This window comes from Mobula hypostoma, chromosome 8, assembly GCF_963921235.1.
Source record: "Mobula hypostoma chromosome 8, sMobHyp1.1, whole genome shotgun sequence".
NCBI classification, from domain to species: Eukaryota; Metazoa; Chordata; class Chondrichthyes; order Myliobatiformes; family Myliobatidae; genus Mobula; species Mobula hypostoma.
In genome coordinates, this window is record NC_086104.1 from 51,545,922 (window position 1) to 51,573,015 (window position 27,094).

The 27,094-nt window shown below is 42.9% G+C and overlaps 1 protein-coding gene across 2 annotated transcripts in view; it reads right to left on the reverse strand.

The window, feature by feature from the left end:
- taf1a (TATA box binding protein (TBP)-associated factor, RNA polymerase I, A) overlaps window positions 1-27,094 on the reverse strand; it is a 61,499-nt gene that overhangs the window by 32,144 nt on the left and 2,261 nt on the right. The window contains exons 1-6 of one of the 2 annotated variants that reach the window (XM_063055833.1): window positions 10,135-10,311; window positions 6,750-6,907; window positions 4,435-4,604; window positions 3,185-3,298; window positions 2,573-2,771; window positions 1,022-1,149 (exon numbers count right to left, since the gene is read on the reverse strand). In XM_063055833.1, coding sequence (XP_062911903.1) covers window positions 1,022-1,149; window positions 2,573-2,771; window positions 3,185-3,298; window positions 4,435-4,604; window positions 6,750-6,876 — 738 coding nt within the window. In that variant the 5' untranslated portion in view covers window positions 6,877-6,907; window positions 10,135-10,311. Of the gene's footprint in view, window positions 1-1,021; window positions 1,150-2,572; window positions 2,772-3,184; window positions 3,299-4,434; window positions 4,605-6,749; window positions 6,908-10,134; window positions 10,312-27,094 lie in introns of those variants that run through there. The other variant, XM_063055834.1, reaches the window with a different exon arrangement.

Consider the following 27,094-nt stretch of genomic DNA (forward strand, 5'->3'; position numbering starts at 1 on the left):
CACGACTTCGGGATTGAAGGACGTCCATTTAGAACAGAGACTTGGAGAAATTACTTTAGTCAGAGGGTGGTAAACTGTGGAACTTGTTGCCACAAGCAGCTGGGGAGACCAAGTCATTGGGTGTAATTAAGGCACTGGTAGATAGGTTATTGATTAGCCAGGGCATTCAAGGGTATGGGGTGAAGGCAGGGGAGTGGGGATGACTGGAAGAATTGGATCAGCCCACAATTGAATGGTGGAGCAGACTCAATGGGCCGAATGGCCTACTTCTACTCCTATATCTTATGGTTTATGGAAAAAATATGGAAAAAAAAATCAGAAAAATCACTTGGCTTTCCAAGGTTTAACACTTGACTGTTTTAGTATGTCAGGAGCGCCATCTAGTGGTCACACACCAAAGTTTGCATTCAAAGTTCTCTCCTTCAAATTAACTAAATTTAATTGATAAAAAAATACACATTTCCTGTCCTTTCCTTGTACCTACATTCACTTTATTTCAAGTCGAATCAGTAAAACAGATTCTTTCAAGCACCAGTAAGTCTACTAGTATATGACTGAAGCCAAAAACATACAAACGTTTGTACTTCCATTTATTTAACACATTTTCTGACCCGAGGATGGCTCAAAAGATTTCACACTCTGTGACATTCTTTCTGTGACCCAGAGAAATGTGATAGCCAATTTGTACACAGCAATACCTAAAACATTCAAAACGTTTGGTGTCTAACAGAACCAAGCGACTAAGAACAGACTGTCTGCTAGAGGAACTCAGTGGGTCGAGCAGCACCAGTTGGAGAGGGGGAGGAGTGGGAACAATTTTTGATGTTTTAAATCAAAGTTCATCAGATTATTTGTGACAACAGATTCCACCATCTACTATCTCATGTGTCTGCAAATTTACTCATTTCAAAATTTGTATTTAACCTTTAGAAAGTGATACCGAGAAAATAGTAAAATCCTTGCAATCCTGTTAAGATTTTATGAAGTTATAGCTTAAACACCTAAACATGCTAAAACTTACATTGATGTAGCCGAGTATAAAGGGATCCCACACACCAGGGCTTTGGACAGCATCATGCAGGCCGATTGAAGCTTGTCGGAAATACTTGTGCATTTCTTGTGCTGTACTTGAATCGACTGCATCATTAGCTAGGTTTAGAGTAGACATTATTATTTCTTTGGCTGGGGAGGAGGGAGTAAACAACTAGGATTTATATAGCACTTTAAACACAAACATTACTTTCCAGATAAAACACACTGGGCCTTTGGATGAGGTGCACATGTCTGAGGAAAGGAGAAGCATTTAGGGATAGATACCTATGCAACTCTGAGGACGGTGTGAGGATGGGAGGAGAAGACATTAGTACAAATCTTAGAAGTCAAGTGTGAATGAGCTGTACAAGACAGGATGAGAGCACGGTCAATGCATCAGAGTTGAGGAATGGACAAGCAAGATGTTGATTGTCATTAAATATTATGTGTAACGCTGATCAGGATTGGAACACTACACTGACCAGTATGGGGTTATTTCAGTTCCAGTGAACAACATAAACACATCAGACGAAAGAAAAGACATTTTGCTTTAGGTGTTCAAATTTAAAATTCTCAAATGGGGCAGGCAACATTTTCCCATTTAAGTAATCACAAGAGCCAGTAAGTCTCATGGGACTCAAGAATTTAACTCAGTTTTGCATTATTTGCTAATTGACATGCAAGAACTGTTGACTGCAGCAAGTAACAGCCTCTGCAGTATTGCCCTAGAACCAGGGAAACAGTAACCGTCCCACCTCTGGCTCAGGTATGGGTGGAGTTTTTTTGATTATACTGGCTGCTTTACCAAGGTAGGGAGAAGTATAGACAGAATCTGGGCATGGGGAGGGGTGCATTTTCCATAACACGTTTATTAGCAATGTCCACCACTCTACAGTTTCTTGCAGTCATAGGCAGGGCTGTTGCCATAGCAAGCCAGTGCATTGATCAGAATTGGTGAGGCTCCAAGGTGGACATGTAAAGTTTCCTTAGCCTTCTGAGGAAGTAGAAGCATTGATGAGCTTTCTTGGCCACGGTATCAATGTGGTTGGACCAGGCCAGACTATTGGCGATGTTGACTCCTATGATCATGAAGTTCTCAACTCTCTCAAGTTCAGCACTGTTGATGTAAACAGGAGCAAGTGCACTAGCCCATTCCTGACATCAAAGATGAACTTCCTGCTTTGCTGACATTGAGGGAAAGGTTGTTGTCATGACACCATGTCACTAGATCCCTTTCTTCCTCCTGCATTCTGACTCATTATTTGAGATATGGCCAACTACGGTGGTATTATCTGCAAACTTCATTGCCAGCCAGCACTCAACCTGGGTTGCTACAGTACCTAAGGCAGGCAGAATGTTACTTAAGGCCTGCTATTCCGTAGGACTAGAGCACAAAACTGCACACTTAATTCTCCCAAACACGAATGTTTGTAAAAATTTAATTGCTGCATTTGTTGCCAATGCAAACTCCAACTACAGGATGTCTTGTTACTCCATCATATCCATACAGAACAAAGCATGGCTCACAGTCATCACTTACCCCTTTCATCAACAGCACGATTCTTTTTAGCCCACGTGTAGTAATCAAGCAATGCCCGGTAACCTTGGATGAGTTTAAGTACTTCTTGCTGAGTTGCTGATTTTTCTCCATATCGCCATGTTTCAGCAACAGACAATTCCCTGTAGGCTTCATCTGTCTTTCCGTTACACAGCAGGTGAATTGCATGCTCCAAGCAGGCCTTAGGACAGAATGTAAAGCAGCATTTACAGATGGTACCGTGTAGCAGGACAGGCTTGTCACCCAAATATACGCCAATGCACTGGATGTCTCAATGCAGTCTATCACGACCAAACCAGGGTCATTTAATGCCCAAGTACTGATTTATTTAATGCTCACATTAAATAAATACAACTGAAATAAGCCTCAAAGTATATTGAGCCCATGAGTCTAATTCCCCAAAAAAAAGGCATTAAGGAAGACTTCTACCATGAACTGTAAAAATACTAAACAAAAGCATTGTATGAAGCAAAACCAATTTGTGACACATACCATATAGGAAATTGTGTGCCAGGGATCTAATGATTTCATATTATAACAGCAGTATTTGTGCAACCAAGAAATATGTTACATTAATCTGAATTTTCTTGTTACCTTTAAGTAATATTTCACTCCAATGATTTTCATTTTCCTAGTGAATGATTCAATGTCGTCCACAGAGCTGTTTGGATGATGCTGAAGGATTATGGCTCCCATCCTCCAAATTGCCTAAAATATCATCAGGGAGCACGTTAATTAAATACAAGCCTACAGATAAAATTCTCACTTTACGCAGAAGTCTTAATTTCAAAAACCAAAATCTTTAAAAACAGAAATTTCAAAAGATTGTCAGTGTAAGGCAGGACAGTACTACAGGCCCTCCAGCCGATCTAGTCCACACCAGCCTTGTCTTGCGCCTAGTCCCGTCTATCCGTACCCAGACTGTAGCTCTCCATATTTCTCTCTTCTCCATACTTCTCTTAAAAGTTACAAGTGAATGTTATCAATTCCACCGGCAGTTTGCTCCAGGCTGACACCATCCTCTGAGTGAAATTCCCCTCAGATTCCCCATAACTATTTCACCAGATTGCAATTTCAAATTCCTGCTTGATTTATTTTCATACAAACACAGACCAGGTACAAAGCTGGCTTACATTTTAAACTGCATAAACAATACTTTGTATCAACCATAAATTAGTATGAATGGTCAATCATAATTTCCTATGAATAGAACAAAAACTTCAAAAAGATTCCCCATTAGTATGACAAGATGAACACATTACAGACGAGATGCAAGCCAGAAAACTAATATAGAATGCCAGATTAACAGCTTTCCTTGAGATCAGTATGGTTACCATACCCTAATGTGATTTTCCCACAGAAATGCTCATCACAATTGTCATCAAGAGGCACGAACCGCAAATCATATGCAAAAATAATCTTAGTCGCCCCGGCACCACTACACCACACTATATATCCCATCCTATAATCAAAGTCAAATCAAGCCATATTTGCAGCAAGTATTGACAGAATGGTGGTGTGCCACTCTACTGACAATCCAGCAATGCCTGAATGTCTAATCTTATCTGAGAACATCAACTTACTATTTTTTTAATAATGTGAAATTAACTTACAGGGCCAAGAGATTGTTGGATTGCGGCAAAAATCCTATTAACTTGCCAGTGATAATTTCAGAAAGAAAATGACTGCTCTAACTTATCTGCTTTACATGTGACTTTAGACCATCAGTAATGACTTAAAGTGCCTGGTAAGCTGTTTAATTACTGGAGGCAGATAACAACACTTTGAAATGACTGCAGCTAATTGGGTTGTGCATGTTCCACAATGTTCCTGGTGCTCTTTACCTTACAAGCTGATCGTTGATTTCTAGGAGAGGTGTCCTCTAACATCTGGAAGTAGTTGGTCATCAGTTCGGCCGCCGTCTGCCAGTCATGATGCAATACAGCTTTGTGAATCCGTCTCAGACAGATTTTGGCTGTTCTTTGGAAGCCACTTTGTTTTCCATCTTTGAGATCTATATGTTGGAAATTTAGTCTTAAGAACTGTAGCATCCTTGTGAAAGGTTAACACAGAGCTTAGAACAGCAGAGCCATATTATTTTATTGCTGGACCAATAATACTCTTCTAGCTAATATCAACTATATTTTATAAAGTAGCTTTTTACAAAAAGCCGTTATTTATTGCATAATTAATTCTTTTAGGTCTCCAGATATTTTTGACATGTACTGTCTTAAGTATAGTTTGCATTCTGAATTGAACAGGTAAAACACCACTGCACAGAGATCATACATTAACCCTTTTGCTGTGTTAGCCTCTCATCCTTTACACAGAATACAGTCCAACTTTGACTACAAAAAGCAATCAAATCTGTTAAGAGTCAGAACTGTGGCATTCACTTGCTTAGAATATTTTCAATCATTTCGTATTGAATATGGAAAACAGAAAGCATCTTTTGTTACAGCTCCTCCCCAGGCTAGTGACAGCTGACTTATGTGCAACCCATACGTTACAAATATGTCTGGGGACCTGCGGGATGGATTTGCTGACCTCTGCATTTTCTGCCTTACAGGAATACCGTCCTGCTGAGAAATCGGAATGGCTGAGTTAAACATCTTGGTTGCTAAACCTTAGATTGGCCTCTGCACTTAAACAAATTTTCAGGAGTTGCATATGCAACTTACGAACTATTTGGAAACCTGCTGTAACCTGCAGACAAAAAGCCTGTTTGATGATCTTCAACAAAATGTTGGAAATTTTCCATGTTTTTAATGTTATACCACCTACTTGTTTTATTGGTTAGCAAAGCAGTTTGTGATTTTTACCTAGTTGATCAGCTAAATGGTAACTAATATAGGTTGTCCTCAAATTATGATTTCCTCACTATAGGAAGGATGTGGAAGCATTGGAAAGGGTACAGAGGGAGACTTACCAGGATGCTGCCTGGTTTAGAGAGTGTGCATTATGATCAGAGATTAAGGGAGCTAGGGCTTTACTCTTTGGAGAGAAGGAGGATGAGAGGAGACATGATAGAGGTGTACAAGATAATAAGAGGAATAGATGGAGTGGATAGCCAGCGCCTCTTCCCCAGGGCACCACTGCTCAATACAAGAGGACATGGCTTTAAGGTAAGGGGTGGGAAGTTCAAGGGGGATATTAGAGGAAGGTTTTTCACTCAGAGTGGTTGGTGCGTGGAATGCACTGCCTGAGTCAGTGGCGGAGGCAGATACACTAGTTTAAGAGACTACTAGACAGGTATATGGAGGAATTTAAGGTGGGGGCTTATATGGGAGGCAAGGTTTGAGGGTTGGCACAACATTGTGGGCCGAAGGGCCTGTACTGTGCTGTACTATTCTATGTTCTATTAACTTCGTAGCTACAAGCAGAACTCCTCTCAATTGGTTTTTGAAATCAAAAGATTTTTATATAAATAAAAACTATCACCTACATGTCCAATAAAAGTGTTACAATGGATACCACTGGATCTCACACACACTGCTTCATACTGCTCACATCTCAGTGGACGCTCTGGTCCAAATATAAAACCTGCAAGCTCCAATTTTTGGAGCAACTCACATGACATACTGGAGGAATTCAACAGGCCAGGCAGCATCTATGGAAAAGAATGCGGTCGATGTTCAGGCCAAGACCGGATAAAGACTGTCTTTTCCACGGATGCTGCCTGGCCAGCTGAGCTCCTCAGCATTTTGTGCGTGTTGCTTAGATTTCCAGCATCTGCAGATCTTCTCATGTTTCCAATATTTGGAGCTGCATTCATTCAAACAAGCAAAGAGAATTCCATCAGACTCCTGACTCAAGCCTTGCACATGGTAAGCAACTTTAAGAAATCAGCGAGAGGCTTTGTCACTGAAAAATCATAGAGGATTCAGGTCTATCTTGTGAACCACAGACACCATTTGCCCTGATCAAAAGCAGCCTACATGTCTAGCAATGTCTGCATTATTTATACTTAAAGATGTCTATCATGGAAAAACCGGTTTATCACATTCAGCAAAATTGTTTTGAACAATTTTTCCATATCCTTTTAATCACAGGTACTGTTGTCTACTGATGCTCCTACACATAGCCCCTTCTAATTAAGTGGACATGTAATAAAATTATTAAGAGACAATATATAAATAGCTTACTGAGATGGACATACTTTGAAATTGAAGTACACTTATAGGCAGGTGCAAATGGATTTCCGGAAGGGAACTGCTGGTCCAAGTTTGTTCCATATTAAGGGAATGATCATTTTCTGCCATTAACTGTTCTATCTCATCATCCATCTTCAACTTATCAATGTGAAGTTAAAATAACCTGGAAATTAGACACTGTATTTAAGGAGGCAGGAACTCAATGTCATAATATAAAGACAATAATATTCAGCATAAAGCAGGATCAAAAATTTTCCTGAATTCACATTAAAATGACCCAATGGAATATTTACTGTAACATAAACAAATGTTCATATTGATTAGTCTATAGATTGAAATCAGTTTTGGAAGGAAGAAAACAATATGCAGAAATGTACATAACTATTTAGGTTAGTATGCATCACTGAAACCACAACACCCTCACACCTCTCCCAAATATGATGTGAAATCCAAAAGTGCCCCTTACGGTGGCATTCTGGCTTGTGTGCAGAAGACTCGCCACACCCAATGAATAGCAAGGCCGTGTTACTAAACATAAATCAAAAGCCTAGCTGTTCTAGCAGTATTACTTGGGTTCCTGTTGCATGTTAGGTACCATCAGATACCTCGCAGGGTATCCCTGGGAGGGCAGGAAGCCACACTTATCCGAACTCTTCAATTCATTGAGTGTCCACCCGCAAGTCCAAGTTAGGGGCTGATAACGAATGCTGGAATTGTTTAGAGAATGGTGGTACAACTGGCAAAGAACTAATAATTCTAGGTTCACAGCTTACACAATAAAATAGCAATAAAATATTTGCATGGTTATTTAGAATGAAAATTAAATGAGAAGAGCAAAAACTGCACTCTTAACCCTTCAGTGTTGTTCTATTTCCTTCTGTGCGTCCAATGGGCTGAAGGGAAAGCGCCAATGTTTAATGGTGTTCCGCCGGGTTCGGCACTGGGACCACTTCTTTTCACATTATATGATGTCAATGATTTGGATGACAGAATTGATGGCTTTGTGGCCAAGTGTTGAGGAAGCAGGGATTTTGCAAAAGGGCTTAGACAAACTGGGATTTTGCAAAAGAGCTTAGACAAACTGGGCAAAGAAGTGGCAGATGGAATATAGTGTAGAGAAGTGTATGGTCATGCAATTTGGTAGAAGGAATAAAGGCATGTGGACTATTTTCTAAATAGGGAGAAAAATCGGAGGGAGACCTTGTGCAGGACAGGAGACCTTGTGCAGGATTCGCTAAAGATTAATTTGCAGGTTGAATCAGTGGTGAGGAAGGCAAATGCAATGTTAGCATTCTTTTCAAAAGTATTAGAATACAAGAGCAAGGATGTAATACCGAGGCTTTATAAGGCATTGGTCAGACTGCACTTGAAGTACTGAGAGCAGTTTTGTGCCTCTTATCTAAGAAGAGATGTGCTAACACTGGAGAGGGTCCAACGGTGGTGCACGAGAATTATTCTCAGAATGAAATGGTTAACATACGGTGGCTCAGTGTCTGCACTCGCTGGAGGATGGAAGAATGGGGTGTGGATTTCACTGAAACCCATCGACAATTGAAAGGCCTACATAAAAGGGATGTGGAAAGAATGTTCCTTATAGTGGGCGAGTCCAGGATCAGAGGGCACAGCCTCAAAATAGAGGGATGTCCATTAAGAACAGAGTTAAAGAGTAATTTCTTTAGCCAGAGGATGCGGAATCTGTGGAACTGATCGTCACAGACAGCTATGGAGGCCACATCATTGAGTCCCTGTTACAGTTCACAAGAGGGGACGAGCAGAGCAATGCCTTCCACTTATTCTACCTCCCACAACACTAGAGAGCCTGCTGAAAATGTAAACTGGATCCCTGGGTACAAATTGAACCTACTAACTTCAAAGTAGGCTGAAAACATCAAATACCACAAAAACACTGAAGTAGTAATGTAGTCCATCAATAGACTTGATAGTTCTATTTTAACTTCATCAGTCCACAGGACTTGTTTCCAAAATGCATCAGACTTGTTTCGATGTTCCTTTGAACCTTTTGAATGGAACTTTTTGGCTGCAATGAGCAAAGGTATGTTTGGAGAAAAAAGGGTGCAGAATTTCATGAAAAGAACCCCTCTCCAACTGTTAAGCATGGGGGTGGATCGATCATGCTTTGGGCTTGTGTTGCAGCCAGTGGCACGGGGAACATTTCACTGGTAGAGGGAAGAATGAATTCAATTAAGTACCAGCAAATTCTGGAAGCAAACATCACACCGTCTGTAAAAAAGCTGAAGATGAAAGGAGGATGGCTTCTACAACAGGATAATGATCCTAAACACACCTCAGAATCCACAATGGACTACCTCAAGAGGCGCAAGCTGAAAGTTTTGCTATGGGCCTCACAGTTCCCAACCTAAACATCATCGAGAATCTTTGGATAGACCTCAAAAGAGTAGTGCATGCAAGACGGCCCAAGAATCTCACAGAACTAGAAGCCTTTTGCAAGGAAGAATGGGTGAAAATCCCCCAAACAAGAATTGAAAGACTCTTACACAAGGAAATCTGCAGATACTGGAATTTCAAGCAACACACATAAAAGTTGCTGGTGAACACAGTAGGCCAGGCAGCATCTCTGGGAAGAGGTACAGTCGACGTTTAGGGCCGAGACCCTTCGTCAGGACTAATTTAAAGAAGAGCTAGTAACAGATTTGAAAGTTGGAGAGGAAGTGGGGAGATCTGAAATGATAGGAAAAGACAGGAGGGGGAGGGATGGAGCCAAGAGCTGGACAGTTGATTGGCAAAAGGGATATGAGGTCTGGGATAGGGACGCCAAACACCTCCTCATGGCGGAGAGGGTCGCCTTCAGAGCTTGACGGGAGAAGCGACCAGAGGCAGAGTCAATAAAATGTTGAAAGACTCTTAGCTGGCTGCAAAAAGCATTTTACAAGCTGTGATACTTGCCAAAGGGGGAGTTACTAAGTACTGACCATGCAGGGTGCCCGAACTTTTGCTTCGGGCCCTTTTCCTTTTTTGTTATTTTGAAACTGTAAAAGATGGAAATAAAAATGTTTTCTTGCTTAAAATATTAAAGAAATGTGTCATCTTTAACTTTAGGCCTTTTGGAAACCAGTTAATCTTTTACTCGCTTAGCTATTCACACTAACAGAAATTTTGACCGGGGTGCCCAAACTTTTGCATGCCACTGTACGTGAAGTTAAGACGCCGACGTTAACTAAACTTCCAGGCGCTGTTAATTTGTAAAGAACTTTCACAACCTCAAGTTTACCCAAGGCGTCACACAAACGCTGTATTATCAAATATCTTTCCATTTAACACTTTGCAGAGCGCTATTTGCAATAGATTAAAAGCGAAATCTCAATTGTAGTTTCCAAGGGGTTAACCTAAGTAAATCCTCGAAGAACTTACCGTATGTTAAAGTAGCGCTAAATCTAAGAGGATGTTTCGTAATCTACGAATTCCTCGCCAGCTCGACAGCAAACAGAACCACCGAAAATGCTTTCTCCTCCTCTCCAGCCTGCAGAGTTCCGATGTACAGTCTGCAATTGCTTCCGGGATCACGGTACGCACTCAATTGTTGCTCTAAACTTTAGCAAGCACTTGGACCCCACATCCTTTTCTTTGACTCATTAAGCAAAGCTAATGGTAACTCGAGCATTCATTGAATTATTTTACCGCCCCTTCCCAGTTCGTTACGTCCAAAGAGTAAACTAATTATGGGATCAGGGTTTATTGACTGTTTTGCCTTTCCGTACTTTGGCTGCATAGTCGCCATCTCATGTCCAATACATATCGTAGTTCTTACAGGGATAAAAACACGTCTTGAGAACTAGACTGTTTATTTCCCTACAGAGATACTGCCGAGTTCCCCAGCACTTTTTTTTGTGTGTTGCTAAAGATTAGACGTATTTATTACGCAGAGCTTCGACCAGAAATGTTAACAATATCTTTCCCCTCATAGATACTCTCATCAGTTGAGTTCCTCCAACAGAAGGCTAGGCTGTCGTGAGATAGGGGTATTTTAAATTGAACCATAGAAAAGCCACATGAAACACACGGGATGGATCCTGGCTTGTTTACAAGAAAGAAAAAATAGAATTTCACTAAAAAGAAGTGAAGTTATTTTAAAGGATTTTCACTTATATAGCGCCTAATATGAAAATGTCCTTCATTCAATGCAATTCTTTTGAGTGCAGTGACTACTCTTCTTCTTCCTCAGTTGTCATTGAAATCCGCTCCTTTAACGGCGAGATCTTTGATGACTATGCAGTCCTATCCTGGACCCACAAGCTCAATTGCAGGTGGGACATGCAGACATTCCACCTCTCCCAGAAGTGCTGGGTGTCTCCCGCATATCAATAGTGGCTCCCTGACGCTCGGAAATTATATGCAATATCCTGGAAATAGATTTTTTTGAGAGGGAGAGGGAGAGCGAGCATCCTGATTGGTCTCTCTTCGTGCTAAGAGTCGTCCCCAACCGCCGGGCTGTGAGGAAACAATATGATTTGGCGATATGAAACGATATGAGTCAGCTGCACCTTTCCTCATTTCCTGTCACCCACTGTTGAATTTTAACGCACGCGAGGTTATCAGTGACCCAAGATGTGCAAAGGAATGGGTCCGAGACCCATTTGTGAATGTCCCCGGTGAATCATCCGTGTCAGCGCGGGAAAAAGATCAACTCCTCGAGCTTGCAAATGACGGTGGGCTGAAAAGTATGTTTGACATAACATCTCTGCCGGCATTCCGGATCAAAGTCAAGGCTGAATATCCTGAGATAGCCACGAAAGCACTGAAAACGAAGCTTCCATTTCCGACATATTTCTGCGAAGTGGAGTTTTCTGCAATGAATGCAACGAAAACTAAATTGCAGAATAGACCGGACATAAGGGACCGCCTTCGAGTATCGCTGTCTCCCCTCACCCCTCGATAGGACCGTGTTGTTGCAGGAAAACAAGCCCAGGGCTCCCACTGATTCAGCGATATTGGTGTGTTGCAATGATTTTATATGTTCATACAAGGAAAATATGCGCTATGTGTTTAATATCCAAACGTTACTTAAAATGTTATGATGCTATTGACTTATAAGTGACTTATAATTCAGTGGTCCCCAACCTCCGGGCCACGAAGAACGCAGTGGTGGCCGGAACGCACCCAGCACATCTTTAAGAAAAAAGCCGAAATAAACAAACTAATTAATTAGGTGCCGCCCGGCACGTAAATGTCAGCCCAGATCAGAGGCAATTGCCGATTGCGTCGTCTCTGATCTGGGCCGACATTTACGTGCAAAAAAGGTTGGGGACCCCTGATTTAAACTACCTGGCTGGCTGCTAAGGAGCTACGCTATTGATGTCCTATGTGATGAGGCCAAACTCCCTGTAGACTTGCTTAAAGTTGTAATAGAATAAAAATGATAATATAAGTACATATTTTAATGTCACATTTGCTGCATATACCCAACTTGGTTTACAGATTATACAAAATCACTAAAGAAAGTATTACATACACCCTGGGAGGTCGACGGGGGGGGGGGGGATATGGGGTTGCAGGGGGTGGGGGTGCTACCTCCCTGAAATGAGTTTTTGCAGGGTGGGATGTCTGGACATGTATATCTGGTAGTGGTGGCAACCATGGTTGCATTTCTTTTGGCTCTCTTCTGCTGTCTTCTGGTTGTTCTTTCCATCTCCAGAATACGAACCCCGTCCCTACACAGCTATCGCCACATGGTACGGACAGCAGCAACATCCTCCAGGTCCTCGGGTCCGATCTTGCACTTCCTTAAAGCATTCTTCATCTGATCCTTATAGCGCTTTTTTGGACCTCCAGCTGAGTGTCGACCGTGATGTAGCTGGCCATATAACACTCTGCAGGGTAGTTGACATGGGGGCATTCTTATCATGTACCCCAGCCACTGCAGCTGACGCTGGGTGATCATGGCTTCAATACTCCTGCAGTTAGTCTTTACAAGTATTTCAGTGTGAGGCACCTGCTCACGCCAGGTAATTCCCAGGATGCACTGGAGGCAGCTTATGTGGAAGCGCTCCAAGGATTTGATGTGACGGCTGTAAGTTACCCAAGCTTCACAGCTATAAAGGAGGGTGGTGACACAGACCGCTTGGTATAAGGTGACCTTTGTGAAGGGACGAAGGCTCCTGTTCTGGAAAACTCTATGCCGAAGTCTTCCAAAGGCAGCTGATGGCTACAACACTTAGCAAAGGCAAACAACTGATAGTACAACTCAGTACCACCCCTTTCTTCTCTTTCACTGCTCTCGTATACCCCATAAACTCTTTGGAGAAACCCAACCATATATATTTATTGCTTCCATTTTGCCATCATAGAAAGCTTACCATTTCTCTCAGTGCACTCTCCAATAAGGCCACCTCTGATTTCTTGTATTCTTCATTAAAACCTCTGCAAGCTTTCTACTTACTTCTGTCTACAAATCTGGAAAGAAAACTTTCTCACATCTCAGTTATAGGACACATTAGATTTTCTGAATGGCAAGTCTCAAATATCATGAGGATTTGTCACTGTTCTTTCACCCTTATTTCTTGACCCTGGTAAAATATGTAATCTCTAACCTTCAGCATTCTTCTTACAGTATCTCCATCTTCATTTCCTTAAATCCAAGGGATGCAATATCCCTTGCTGTTTTCCCCTCTGTACCACAGGTAACATGGTGAAATGACTTTCCCTCAGCTCTGTTAATCCTTCTACTAACTATTTCAAATCCCCACCCTCCGTCTTAATCCATATAGTGCCGTAGAGTCACCCAGCAGTTGAAACAAGCAGTTTGATTCAACCGGTCCATACTAACCATGGTGCCCATCCAAGACAGTCCTGTTTGTCAGTATACCCAGTCCCATTTGCTAAGAGAAATAGATTATTTTTGGCAACTCTATCCAGGTCCGTCATACTTCTTTACCACTTAATTATTACAGTGTAGAAATTTGTCAATAAGACAAGTGAGAGTCATTTCATGTGTTTAACAAAAACCTCAGCCCTTTCCCTGCATTACAAACAAACCAAAAGCAGTTGCCTTACACTGACGTTACTATATCATACACCATCGCTCAAAGTGAACATGACAAATCAATGATGGTGTCTGTGAATTATGTAGAACAGTTTCTATAATGAGCAATACGTGTCATCTGTCACCCATTACATTACCTGACAGAGGCACCACCACCCCTGCCGCCGACCTCTAGAATTGATCGAAACTGGCATTGTGAGTCTGTCTGGAGTTCGTACGAGCCACCCAGCTCGGGTCCTATGTGCCTTGGTTGGCATAACAGCATGTGCCTTTCACTCTTCCAAGGGTGTGCTGAAATATACTTGGTCATGTTGTGATGCAGGGGGTATGGTAGTGGTACCATCCAGGATGAGGTGGGCCAGTTTAAGGTGATCTACAGAAATACATTCAGGTTTATCCTTCTTACCTGCAATAAAGTCTTTTTGCCCCCTTCCAAAACATGGAATGGGCCATCATAAGGGGGCTTAAGGTGGTGTTAACATGACCATGCTGGACAAAAATGAACAAGGTAGAACGTAGGTCAAGTGGAACTCAAGAGTGCTGTAGGCCATGATGGGAGGTAGGAATAGGTACAAAGGAATTTAGTCTACTGAGGAGGGTGGAACGCTGCTGAGGTGCTTACCAGGCAGTCACGGCATCAGGAATAAAATCACCTGGCACCCGCAGTGGCCGCCTGTTCAGCTGCGGAGGACTGCAGGTACTCCTTTGTAACCATTCCAAGCCCCAGCAGAACCCACGGGAGACAATCGTGCTAATAACTGACCATCGGGGAGGCCCTCAGAGCAGCTTTTAAGAAACAGTGAAACTACTCACACAGGCCTTTGGACTGTCGGAAATACTCCATGGTGTGATGCAATTTAATGCTGAGATTCTGGGCCATTGTGGCCCAGAGGTCTAACGTGAACCAGGAACTGTGGTGGGAAAAAAATCTAAGATGGGGTGTCGAACCAAGCTAGGTGTTAATGAACACCCGAGCCATGTCCACAGCCTTTGTCGACACTAGAGGGACAACCTCTGGGCATCTGATGGCACGGTGCACCATGCTAAGGAGATACGTGAAACCATGGGAGGGAGGAAGAGGACCAACCAGGTCCACATTGAAGTGGTCAAACCATGGCTCAGGGACCTTGAAAGGTGTCAATGATACCCAAGCGTGGTGGGTAATTTTCATCCACTGACACACAACACAGGCTGCACTCCAGTCTCGCACATCCTTTCTAAGGTGCTACCGCACAAGTTTTTAAAGAAACCAGTTTCTGTGAATCCTTCCCATCAGGATGCAAGAGGCCACGAATGGAGTTAAAAATGGTTCAGTTTGCAGGCACTATTGAGCAAGGCCTACTGGTTGAGACATTGCACAAGTGAGCAACTGCTGTGTCCCGAACTTAAGCTCGGCCAATGGCAGGCCCGTGACTGTAAGCCTGGACCTCTGGCTCGGTAGCTCGGTCAGCTGCCATGGCAACAGAGTCAACCCCGATGTGTACGGCATCGACAGCGGCCGTGACAGGCAATCAGTCACAGCAGTATTATTCCCTTCGATGTGCTGTATGCCAGATGTGAGGCCAGGTGGTGTTGCTGTTATGCAGGCCAAGGGTATGATGCTTTGGCACTGCATGCTTGAGGGGGTTTGTGATGAGCAAATGGCCAGTAGAAAATGCAAATAGTGGATGGCCAGATAAAGACTAAGAAGCTCGCAGTGAAATGTGCTACACTTCCATGGGGGTGGGGGGGGGCCGCGGTGGGGAAGGTGTGGAGCTGCTGGCTGAAGTTGGTGAGTGGCTGCCAAATGCCCACAGCAGAGTCCGAGTCATCAGTAGTAATGCCTATAGGTGTGTTGGAGAGCGGGTGTGCCAGCAGGGCTGCATTTGAAAGAACTCGTTTGGCGTTGTCAAATGCTCTGATCCTGTCTGCTGATCAGTCAAGCATGCAATTAGGGGCACTGCCTTTAAGAGCACTATAGCAAGGGACATAAATTCAGCAGCTTGTGGAATGAAACGCTGATATAAATGCACCATACCTAAAACCCCTTGCAGTGCTTTGGTAATGCAGGGCAGTGGAAAGTCCATAAGAGCGGCGATTTATGACAGCAGGGAGTGTCGCACATTTTGCAGATATGGCGGCAGAGAAAGTCAGTAGTGGACAATCCAGACTAGCATTTTGCGGGGTTTATAGTCAGCCCATGGTGACTTAAGCGCTTGACAAGTGTGCAAAACTGTGAAAAGTGTTCTGTTTTGGATGCACTGGTGACAAGTATGTCATTCAGGTTAACAAAAATAATATCTAAGTCTTTTAACACGGAGTCCATTAGTCGCTGAAAAGTCTGTGCTGCGATTTTCAACCCAACCAGCATGCACAGAAACTCAGATAGACCAAACGATGTTATAACAACAGTTTTTGGAACATCTTCAGTGCACAGAGCCAGCTGGTGTTAGCCCGACAGTCCACTTTAGAAAAATATTATTGTTCTGGCTAAACATACTGAAAAGTCTTGAACATGTGGGATCGGATATCATTTGTGGTTGATAGCGATAAGGCAGCGGTAATCACTGCATGGATGGTGACCACCATTGGGCTTAGGGATCATGTGGAGGGGTAAGGGTCAAGGGCTTTTTGACCGGCGAACAATGCCAAGCATTTCAAGTTACCAAACTCAGCATCCACGCTGGCCAGCTTTTCTGAGTCTAGTCTACGCACACTGGCATGGACCGGGTAGCCATTTGTGGAAATGTGGTGCTCAGTCGTATGAATCATGACTATCGTAGAAAATGTGAACTTGGTGAGGTTTGGGAGTTCACCCAGCAGCTGAGTGAATTCACATATGGTGGTGAATGTACTAGACAGAGTCATCATACAGAGGTACAGGGGCCCTTAATATTATCAAGGATCCCACCCATCCACCCAGCATCCTCTTTGACTTTCTATCATCAGGCTGGAGACTCTGATGCATAAAAACAAGAACAGGGAGGATGAGAAACAGTTTCTTCCCTCATGCCATTAGGCTTTTGAACTCCCTGTCGCATTGCACTGCAAGTGTCACTGGTTAATCTGTTCTGTACCTGACGATATTTAAGTTATGCATTTTACTTTGTTTATTTATATGTAATTCATCTGTAGATATTATCCTCACTTTCCTATGTTAGTGTATGTTATATGTGTCGTATGTGTACTACTGTGCTTTACACCCTGGTTCGGAGAAACTTTGTCTCATTTGAGGATATACGTGTATATAATTAAATGTCGATAAACTTGACTTGACCCAAAGTCCTTTGCATCCACAGGCCAGCTGTTCTTAAGATCTACCAACATTCCTTTGGCGCACAGAAGATCTGCGCCAAGTAGAACTCTAGCAACTTTAGTCAAGACAACATCCCATGTGTAGTGTCATCCCCTGAAACAAAGAGTCACACGTCATGTCCCAGAAGTCCAGATCCTGCCGCTGCGGGTGGCCTCCAGTGAGGGCCCATCACTCTCTGCCTTATTGGTGATGCTGACAGCACACTCACTTGAGCGCCCATGTCACCCAAGGAATCATCACCCACAGGCTGTTCATAATGAACAATAGACGACTCTGGCAGCTGGAACCCACAGTGTTCACAGACCTCCGATGTCCTGAAGTACTGGGACTGCTGAAGCTGCAAGGCGGTTGGCACTTCTTGGTGATCGTGTCAAAGAGTGCACGGTAAAAGCATAGATCCAGCATTGTCTGGTTTACAGCCACAGGTGTGAGTCTGCTGGAGGCTCTGCTGTCAGAGTTTACTGAGAGGGAAAGTAAGAGGAATGATCCACCTCCACCTGGCTGAGTGTAGACTATCAGCTATTTTAGCAAGCTCCCTATAGTCTCTCATGGGTATATTAGCAGGGGCTGTATGAACTTGATCAGGCTTTTGTTGTATAAATAATTCTTTAACAATAAAACAACAATGGTGATTTCCCAGGACAGGTAACATGTGGGCCATTAGTTCTGAAGGCCTAGTGTCATTCAGGCTGGGCAAGGAGAGCAAATACCTGGCATGCTCAGACTCAGACAGTACAAAATTCCGTAATAGGTGAGCTTTCAGAGTGACATATTTATCACATGCAGGCAGGTCTTATCACATCACACAAAGACTTGCCTCTCTGGCTGCAGTGGAACTGCTTAGTGATGCTACAACGCAGTAAAACTTGGTATTGTCTGTGGTGATTTCTCGCAGCATGAACTCGGATTCTGCCTATGCAAACCATGCGGTAGTATGACAGCATCAAAACAACTGTGTTGGTCAACATGACACTGATTAAATCTAGAACCATCCAAGAGCTTTGGGTCGCCAATGTAGGACTTTGAGAATAAAACACGTGAGAGTCATTGTATATGCTTAACAAAAGCCACAACCCTTTACTTCCACAACAAACAAACCAAAAACAGTAACCTTACGCTGACATCACTATGTCAGAAACCATCTCCTAAAGTGAACACAACGACTCAAGTAATACACATAAAAGTTGCTGGTGAACGCAGCAGGCCAGGCAGCATCTCTAGGAAGAGGTGTAGTCGACGTTTCAGGCCGAGACCCTTCGTCAGGACTAACTGAAGGAAGAGTGAGTAAGGGATTTGAAAGTTGGAGGGGGAGGGGGAGATCCAAAATGATAGGAGAAGACAGGAGGGGGAGGGATGGAGCCAAGAGCTGGACAGGTGATAGGCAAAAGGGATACGAGAGGATCATGGGACAGGAGGTCCAGGAACTCAATGATGATGTTTGGGAATTAGGTTGAACAGTTTCTATAATGAACAATCCACACCACATTTCAATCAGGGTGATGATGAAGATTTTGAAGGCAGAGTTTCATGGCAGTTTTCCGGTTTGAGGAGCAACCAACCAACAAGAGGCCGTGTGTAAAAAGAACTACCTTTTAGTCAGGTCCACATCCAAGGTTTAAAAAGCAGAGCTTTGAACCAGTTTACTCTGAGTTGGACAATCCACACCAGGGTGCGTGAAAAGAACTTATTTTTAATCAGGGTGTTCATCAAGATTTTGAAGGCAGCTATCTCAGTTCTACATCTATCACACTGACTATCAACATTAGGAAATATTTTAGACAGTTGCTCCTTTGTCAAATAGTAACGACGTACAATTTTAAATTGAATTAAAGAGTGACTGGCACAAATCGAAGAAGAGTTAACCAACTTCAAAATTCGCAACCAATCCTCTGTTATCAAGGTCCTATTAAGCCCTCTTTCCCTGAGATTGCTATATGTATATTTAAAGCAGAGGTTGATAGATTCTTGATTGGTCAGGGCATGAAGGGCTACGGGGAGAAGGCAGACGACTGGGGCTAAGAGGAAAAATGGATCAGCCCTGATGAAATGGCAGAGCAGGCTTGATGGCCAAATGGCTCAATTCTGCTCCTGTGTCTTAAGGTCTTATGTATCATCAGTCACCCATTGCATTATGCAACAATAATAATTATCTTCAGCCTCTCTGTTCCAAAGAAAATAATCAACAATTTAACCTATCATTCTTCATAATTCTTTGACATTTGGCAACATCCTCAGAAATGTGAAGCAATATAGTGAGCAGATCTGCATGCAGTGTTCAAGTTGTGGCCTAACAAATACTTCTGATTTAATCTCATTGCATTAAATAGTTGTTATCAGTCCACTCTTATTATATCACTTTGCAGTACAATAAAAGTTGAAATGCTTCAACTTCAAGCATATACTCTTTGGTTTTATCATTATCTATTATCTATTTATCTATTCCAGAGCTATGTTAAATCTAACTGAATTATGACTATCAGCATAAAACTGATTTTCTTTACATTTAGGACAAATACCAAGATTGCATCCCTCCATTCATGAACTGAATCTTAGAAAGTCAATGTCTCCCACAGGTTTCATTAAAACCTGTGTGGACGTGGGTGTGCCTATATGAACGTACTGCACACACCCAAAGCAAAAGTCACGGATTAACCAGGAGATTCATAGTCTGCTTACGGCTAGATCTGTGGCATTCAAGCCTGGTGACCCAAGTCTGTATAGGAAAACCTGGTACAATTTGTGGAGGGCTATTTCAAGAGCTAAGTAACAATTCTGAAAGAGGTTGGAGGCAAAATCAGATGCTCATTAACACTGGCAGGGTTTGCATGCCATTACTTTCTACAAAGCAAAACCTAGCATCATGAATGGCTGTGGTGCTTCACTTCACTCCCAGATGAGCTCAATGCCTTTATGCTTGCTTTGAAAGAGAGAATAAAACTACAGCTACGTGGATCCCTACAGCACCCGGTGACCCTCTCTCAGATGCCGACGTTAGGTGGTCTTTCAGGAAGGTGAACCCTCACAAGGAGACATGCCTTAATCGAGCACCTGGTAGGGCTCTGAAACCTGTGCCAACCAACAGATGTGGTGTTCAAAGACTTTTTCTAACCCTCTATCCCTCATTTCTACAGTTGGAAGTTCCCACCTGTTTCAAAAGGGCAATGAATATATGAGTACCCAAAAAGAGGAGGGTGAGTTGCTTTAATGATTGTTATCCAGTGGCACTTACATCGCTGTAAGACAATAAAAATACCTATGTCAGCATGGCCATTTATTGACTACAGCTCAGCATTTAACACAATCTTTTCTACAATTCCAATCGAAAGGCTCCAGAGTCTGGGCCTCTGTAACAGGATCCTCAACTTCCTAACTAGAAGACCACAATCTCTACCGATTAGGAACAACATTGCCACCTCACTGACAATCAACACTGGCACACCTCAGGAAAGTGTGCTTAGCCCACTGCTCTACTCTCTCTACACCCGTGACTATGTGGCTAGGCACAGTTCACGTGCCATCTATAAATTTGCTGATGACAAATCTATTGTCGGCAGAGTTTCAGATGATAACGAGAGGGCATACAGGAATGGCAAATATCAGCTAGTTGAGTGATGCTACAGAAACAACTTTGCACTCAACGTCAGTAAAACCCAAGAACTTACTGTGGATGAGAGAATACACACCAGTCCTCATAGAGGGATCAGAAGTAGAAAGAGTGAGGAATTTCAAATTCCTGGGTGTCAATATCTCTGAGGATCTAATCTCAACCTAACATATCAATGCAGCTACAAAGAAGGCACAACAGCAGCTATATTTCAGTACAAGTTTGAAAATATTTCATATGTCACCAAAAACACTTGAAAATTTTTACAAATGTACCATGGAGAGAATTCTAACTGGTTCCTGCACAGGATTGAAGTAAGCCGCAGAGAGCTGTAAATTTAGTCAGCTCCATCGTGGGCACTAGGCTCCATAGCAGGGGTGTCAAACTCATTTTAGGTCACAGATTGGGCAAAATGTATCTTCATGCAGGCCAGATCAGTTGTGCACGCGCAAACGCTTGCGCGCGTGCTCCCACAACTTTCATTGCCTTTCTTTTTTCAACCTGCTCTCATGTGTCTCAGTCTCTGCTATAACCACAAAGTGTTCCACTTTACGAATTTCATTTCTTATGAAGAAAATTGCCTTGCAAGCATTATTTTTATGATTGGTAATAACTTACAGTCGTAGGCAACAAGAAAGTTGTGATGCAAGAGTGAAAAAACGATGCTATTTTGGCTAAGATTGTTTTAAGAGCCACACCCTTTCCATTAATAAACCATTTGGAATTGAACATTAGCAGATACTAATGTAGACCTAACGAAACAAATTGTAAATGTAGGCTACACAACTGCACCTAGTTTTTATTAGCCTGCTTCCAGCAATCGAACTCAGACAAAGAACACAGTTAGCCTCTAATTTTAATTCAAGTGATCACATTTACATAATAGAATAGTCAGAAAATGAATGAATCACAATATTATGACACTCAATATTTCATAATGCATTTTGCTTACATGTCGCAGTGCATCGAACCGTGTCACTCATTTTTCACTTGCTGCTTCCAGAGATCTGACATCTTTTGGGTTTAATCAGCTTGTCAACATCAGGGACCAGTTTCTGGGCAGTTGTGATTTTTATAATGTCAGTTAGATGTCTGTGTGTCAGCTGCGAGAGCAGTTTGGATTTGTTAATGTTCATTATGGAGAATACCTGCTCAGAGAGACATGTTGTCTTGAACATGCAAGGGATCTTTGAGGTCTTTGAGTCTGTCATCTTGGGGTACATCGGTCCCAGGTATTGATAGAATGAGTTGAGACCCACGGTCCCAAATTTATATTTCAAAGATGAGTTGCACTGAATTTCAATTAGTTCCATTTGGAGTTCCTCCAGCTCATCTGATGCTGCGTTGACAGCAAACGACGAGCAAAATGGTGAGAATTCCTTCTCAAGCTGAGTGAAGAGTTGGAAACAATTCCGAAACTCACTTTTCAACCGTGATATTTTGCTCTTGTAACTGTCCATGTTGTCATTATTCCCCTGAGCAACACGCACAGACTGCAAAGAGGGGAAATGACCTGGGTTGCTCTGGGGTAGCTGCATCTCCCACAGGCCTAATTTAACTTGAAAGGCACGAATGCTGTCATAGTATTTCATAACAAGTTTGTTGCGGCCTTGCATGATAACATTAAGGACATTTAAGTGCTCTGTTATGTCCACCAAATGTGCAAGATCATGAAGCCAGTCTGGGTCATCCAACTCTGCCACTGCCTTTCCTTTCTCATTCATGAATAGTCCAATTTCTGCACATAATTGAAAAAAACATTTGAGCACAACCCCTCTGCTCAACCAGCGGACCTCAGAGTGTCAAATTGCCGATGGTTGAGTCCCCTGGCTCTAATAAAATTAACCATTTTGATTACTACATCCATGACATCTTCCATTTTCAGGCTCCTGCTACATAACGTCTCTTGGTGTATAATACAATGAAAATTACAGAATTCATGCTCCGGATTCTCTGTCAGAACTTTCTCTCTGAGTTTCGCAACAACACCTGCCTTTTTCCCCGACCGTGGACGGTGCGCCATCTGTTGCCACGCTGACAGCACGACACCAGTCAACCCCCAGTCTGTCCAAGGCCTCGACGAGGCTGGAGAAAACATTGTTCACCATTGTGGTGTTTGTCATGGGCACCATCTCCACAAACTCCTCGGTGACGGTCAAAGATGCATCAACACCACGAATAAATATTCCTAATTGAGCTACATCAGTCACGTCGGTGCTCTCACAGTTGCAATAGAGAAGGCAATAAATTACTTCACTTTGTCTTTTAGTTGACTGTTCAAATCTCCTGCAAGGTCCCCGATTCTCTCTGCCACAGTATTTCTTGACAAGCTGATATTACCAAAAGCCTGCCTCTTCTCAGGGCACACCAGCTCAGCTGCCATCAGCATGAATGCTTTGATGAATTCCCCTCTGAGTATGACTTCGACGCAGCAGCTATTTTGTTGGCAATAATATAGCTGGCCTTGACAGCTCCATCATGAGTCTCTCGACTTTTGGTGAACACTGATTGCCGTTTTTGCAGAGCTGCTTCAAGCTTGTTTACCTTTTGTGTTCTGAGTCATCCTGCGTACTTGTCATATTTGTCTCCGTGTTACGTCTCATAGTGTCGTTTGATATTGTACTCTTTTGCCACAGCCGCTTGTTGCCAGCATATCAGACACACAGGTTTGGTGCTGACCTCACAGAAGAAAAAACAATCTTTCCAATTCGTTCGATGTCAACTTTTCTTTTCTTGGAAAGCATTTTGAATCACAGCAGCAAACAGTCTCAGCCTTGCTACAGGCGTTACTTACCTGAGTACTCTGTGTGCTTATACTGTGTCTGACGACCTAAGTGGGGCCCTAGTGGTCTTCAGTGCAGGGTGGTAGGTGCTTATGCACAGCGGGTGGTTAACTGCCGCCTATTGTTTTCTAAGTACACACAACAAGCTGCCGGTGCAGCGGGTGGCACAGACAGCGGTGGGAGAGAGAGCGGCTGCCGTACAGATACATAATAAATGGCCGTGAATACACTTCTTTTTTCCCCCAAATCATCCTGCGGGCCAGTAGTTTGACACCCTTGGTCCATAGTATCCAGGACATCTTCAAGGAGCGATGCCTCAAAAGAACAGAGTCCATCCTTAGAAAAAGGCAGCCACATTACCAAGGCTGTTATTATTATGATTTTATTTATTATTATTATTATTTTATTTATTTATTTTTCTCTGTTAGATTATGTATTGCATTGAACTGCTGCTGCTAAGTTAAATTTCACATCACATGCTGGCTATAATAAACGTGATTCTGATTCTGAAGTGAACACAGGAGGGCAGCACTAATGGGAGAAGGCAGTCCTCGATACAGCACGAGATCTCCTTCCCTGGTGGCTGCAAAAGGTGAACCCGAGGCATGAGGCCCTGGTCCACACAACTCCCCTGCCGTCGGAATCAACAACGAACTAGTGAATCGGATACACAGTGTTCTACATTGCCAATGTCCAAAAGAGTCTTGCGATCACAATAAAAATGTCCAAGACAGTGAGTTCCACTATTTGTCAGGCTGCGCACCATCGCAGTGCACTGCTTTTGACACTTCTTCCCTGGATGGCTTGTTCTCATTGTTACCATCAGGAAGCCTAAAGGCACACACTCAACAATTCAGGAACAGCTTCTTCCCCTCTTCCATCTGATCTCTGAATGGACATTGAATCCATGAACACTACCTCAGTACATTTTTATTTCTATTTATGCACTAATTATTTAATTAAACTATTTAATACATACTTACTCTAAATCACAAACATGAAATCTGCAGATGCTGGAAATTCAAGCAACACACACAAAAAGTGCTGGTGAACGCAGCAAGCCAGGCAGCATCTATAGGAAGAGGTACAGTCGACGTTTCGGGCTGAGAAGTGTCCTTCCAGGTGAGGCGACACTTCACCTGTGAGTCAGCTGACGAAACCCGATACAGATTTGGAGATCGTTTCGCTGAACACCTACACTCTGTCCGCCAGAGAAAGCAGGATCTCCCAGTGGCCACATATTTTAATTCCACATCCCATTCCCATTCTGATATGTCTATCCACGGCCTCCTCTACTGTAAAGATGAAGCCACACTCAGGTTGGAGGAAGAGCACCTTAGATTCCGTCTGGGTAGCCTCCAACCTGATGGCTTGAACACTGACTTCTCCAACTTCCGTTAATGCCCTTCCTCCCCTTCGCACCCCATCCCTTATTTATTTATTTATTTCTGGTTTTTTTCTCTCCTGCTTTTTTCTCCCCCCTGTCCCTCTCACTATAACTCCTTGCCTGCTCTTCATCCTCTGGGCTCCCCCCCGCCTTTTCTTTCTCCCTAGGCTTCCCGTCCCATGATCCTCTCCCTTCTCCAGCCTCATATCCCTTTTGCCAATCAACTTTCCAGCTATTAGCTCCATCCCTCCCCCTCCTGTCTTCTCCTATCATTTCCGATCTCCCCCTCCCCCTCCCACTTTCAAATCTCTTACTATCTCTTCCTTCAGTTACTCCTGACGAAAGGTCTTGGCCCAAAATACGACTGTGTTTCTTCCTATGAATGCTGTCTGGCCTGCTGCATTCACCAGCAACTTTTATAAATGTATACCCTTCATTTTTTACTGCAGTGGGGCACACAAACATGACATTCACATACTTCTACGTGCAACCTGTAATGCAGCAGTCCCCAACCACCGGGCCGCAAGGAAACGATATGATTTGGCAATATGAATCAGCTGCACCTTTCCTCATTCCCTGTCACGCCCTCTGTTGAGCTTGAACGCACGCGAGGTCATTACCCGTGCGTCATCCATGTCAGCGCAGGAAGGAGATCAACTCCTCGAGCTTGCAGATGACGGCGGGCTGAAAAGTATGTTTGACATAGCATCTCTGCCAGCATTCCGGATCAAAGTCAAGGCTGAATATCCTGAGATAGCCACGAAAGCACTGAAAACGTTGCTTCCATTTCCAACATATCTCTGCAATGAATGCAATGAAAACTAAATTGTAGAGTAGACTGGACATAAGGAACCCCCTTCGAGTATCGCTGTCTCCCATCATCCCTCGATAGGACCGTGTTGTTGCAGGGAAACAAGCCCAGGGCTCCCACTGATTCAGCGATATTGGTGTGTTGCAATGATTTTATATGTTCATACAGGGAAAGTATATGCTGTGTGTTTAATATCCAAATGTTACTTAAAATGTTATGATGCTATTGACTTATAAGTGACTTATATGACCATATACCTAACAATTTTACAGCATGGAAACAGGCCATCTCTGCCCTTCTAGTCCGTGCCGAACGCTACTCTCACCTAGTCCCACCGACCTGCACTCAGCCCACAACCCTCCATTTCTTTCCTGTCCATATATCTATCCAATTTTTCTTTAAATGATAATACTGAACCTGCCTCGACCACTTCTACTGGAAGTTCGTTCAACACTTACTTCAAGCTCCCCTGTCCTCCCCTGATAATTGACTTTATCACTAAATTCATGCGAGGAACATATGCGCTGTGTGTTTAATATTAAATTTGTTAGATAAACCCTTCTAGAAACGAAATTGAGTGTATTAGCCACTTATCACCTATATTTTGGTTGTGATTAACACCCCCCCCCGTACAGAATCACCAAACCGATTTGTAGAAAAAAATCGGCACATACACGCATGCGCACTGTTGCCTGCGCAAGGCTTCATGGTCATTGTAGTCTTTCTCAGGGTAAACACAACGTATTTGACTGCTACTCTTGTCCGTTGGCAACCCTATCCCCCCCCGCCACCTCCCCCCCCCCCCGGGTCGGCCGGTCCACAAGAATATTGTCAATAATAAATCGGTCCGCATTGCGAATAAGGTTGGGGACCCCTGCTGTAATGAATTACTGTATGTGAACAACAGAAAGTTCTTAATCAATCAATAGATTTGCAATATTAGTCAAATATTACTGAAATAATAAATACACAACAAATAGCATGTATGAAAAATCACATACAGCAAAGACCAACAAACATCCAACCAACATCCAACATTGGACAACTTACTGATCCTTCTAGTGTTATCATCCACTCCCACAACTGTGATTGTTTCTCAAACTAATATCACTGTTACTATTTTTTTATCTTCTGTTTTGTATTAAAACACTGACCAGAAAAGTTAAGATGCAATTCCTTTCTAAGCAAGTTTCCATGTTAATTGTAATATTATAATTACGAGTCTGTTAGTGCTTGCTCACCTGCTTTATACACTGCAAATTCATGTATTTAGCTTTTTTATCATCAAACAAATGTGGACTCATTTTCTGACTATTTCCCAAACTTTGTGAAATTCTCTTGCTAGTCCTGCATTTTCTAATTTCTTTCCTTCTTTCTGAATCTTTGCTTCATATCTTACCCCTTCATTAAACTAGTTTAAAATCTCCCAATTATAAAATTTAGCTGCAAGGA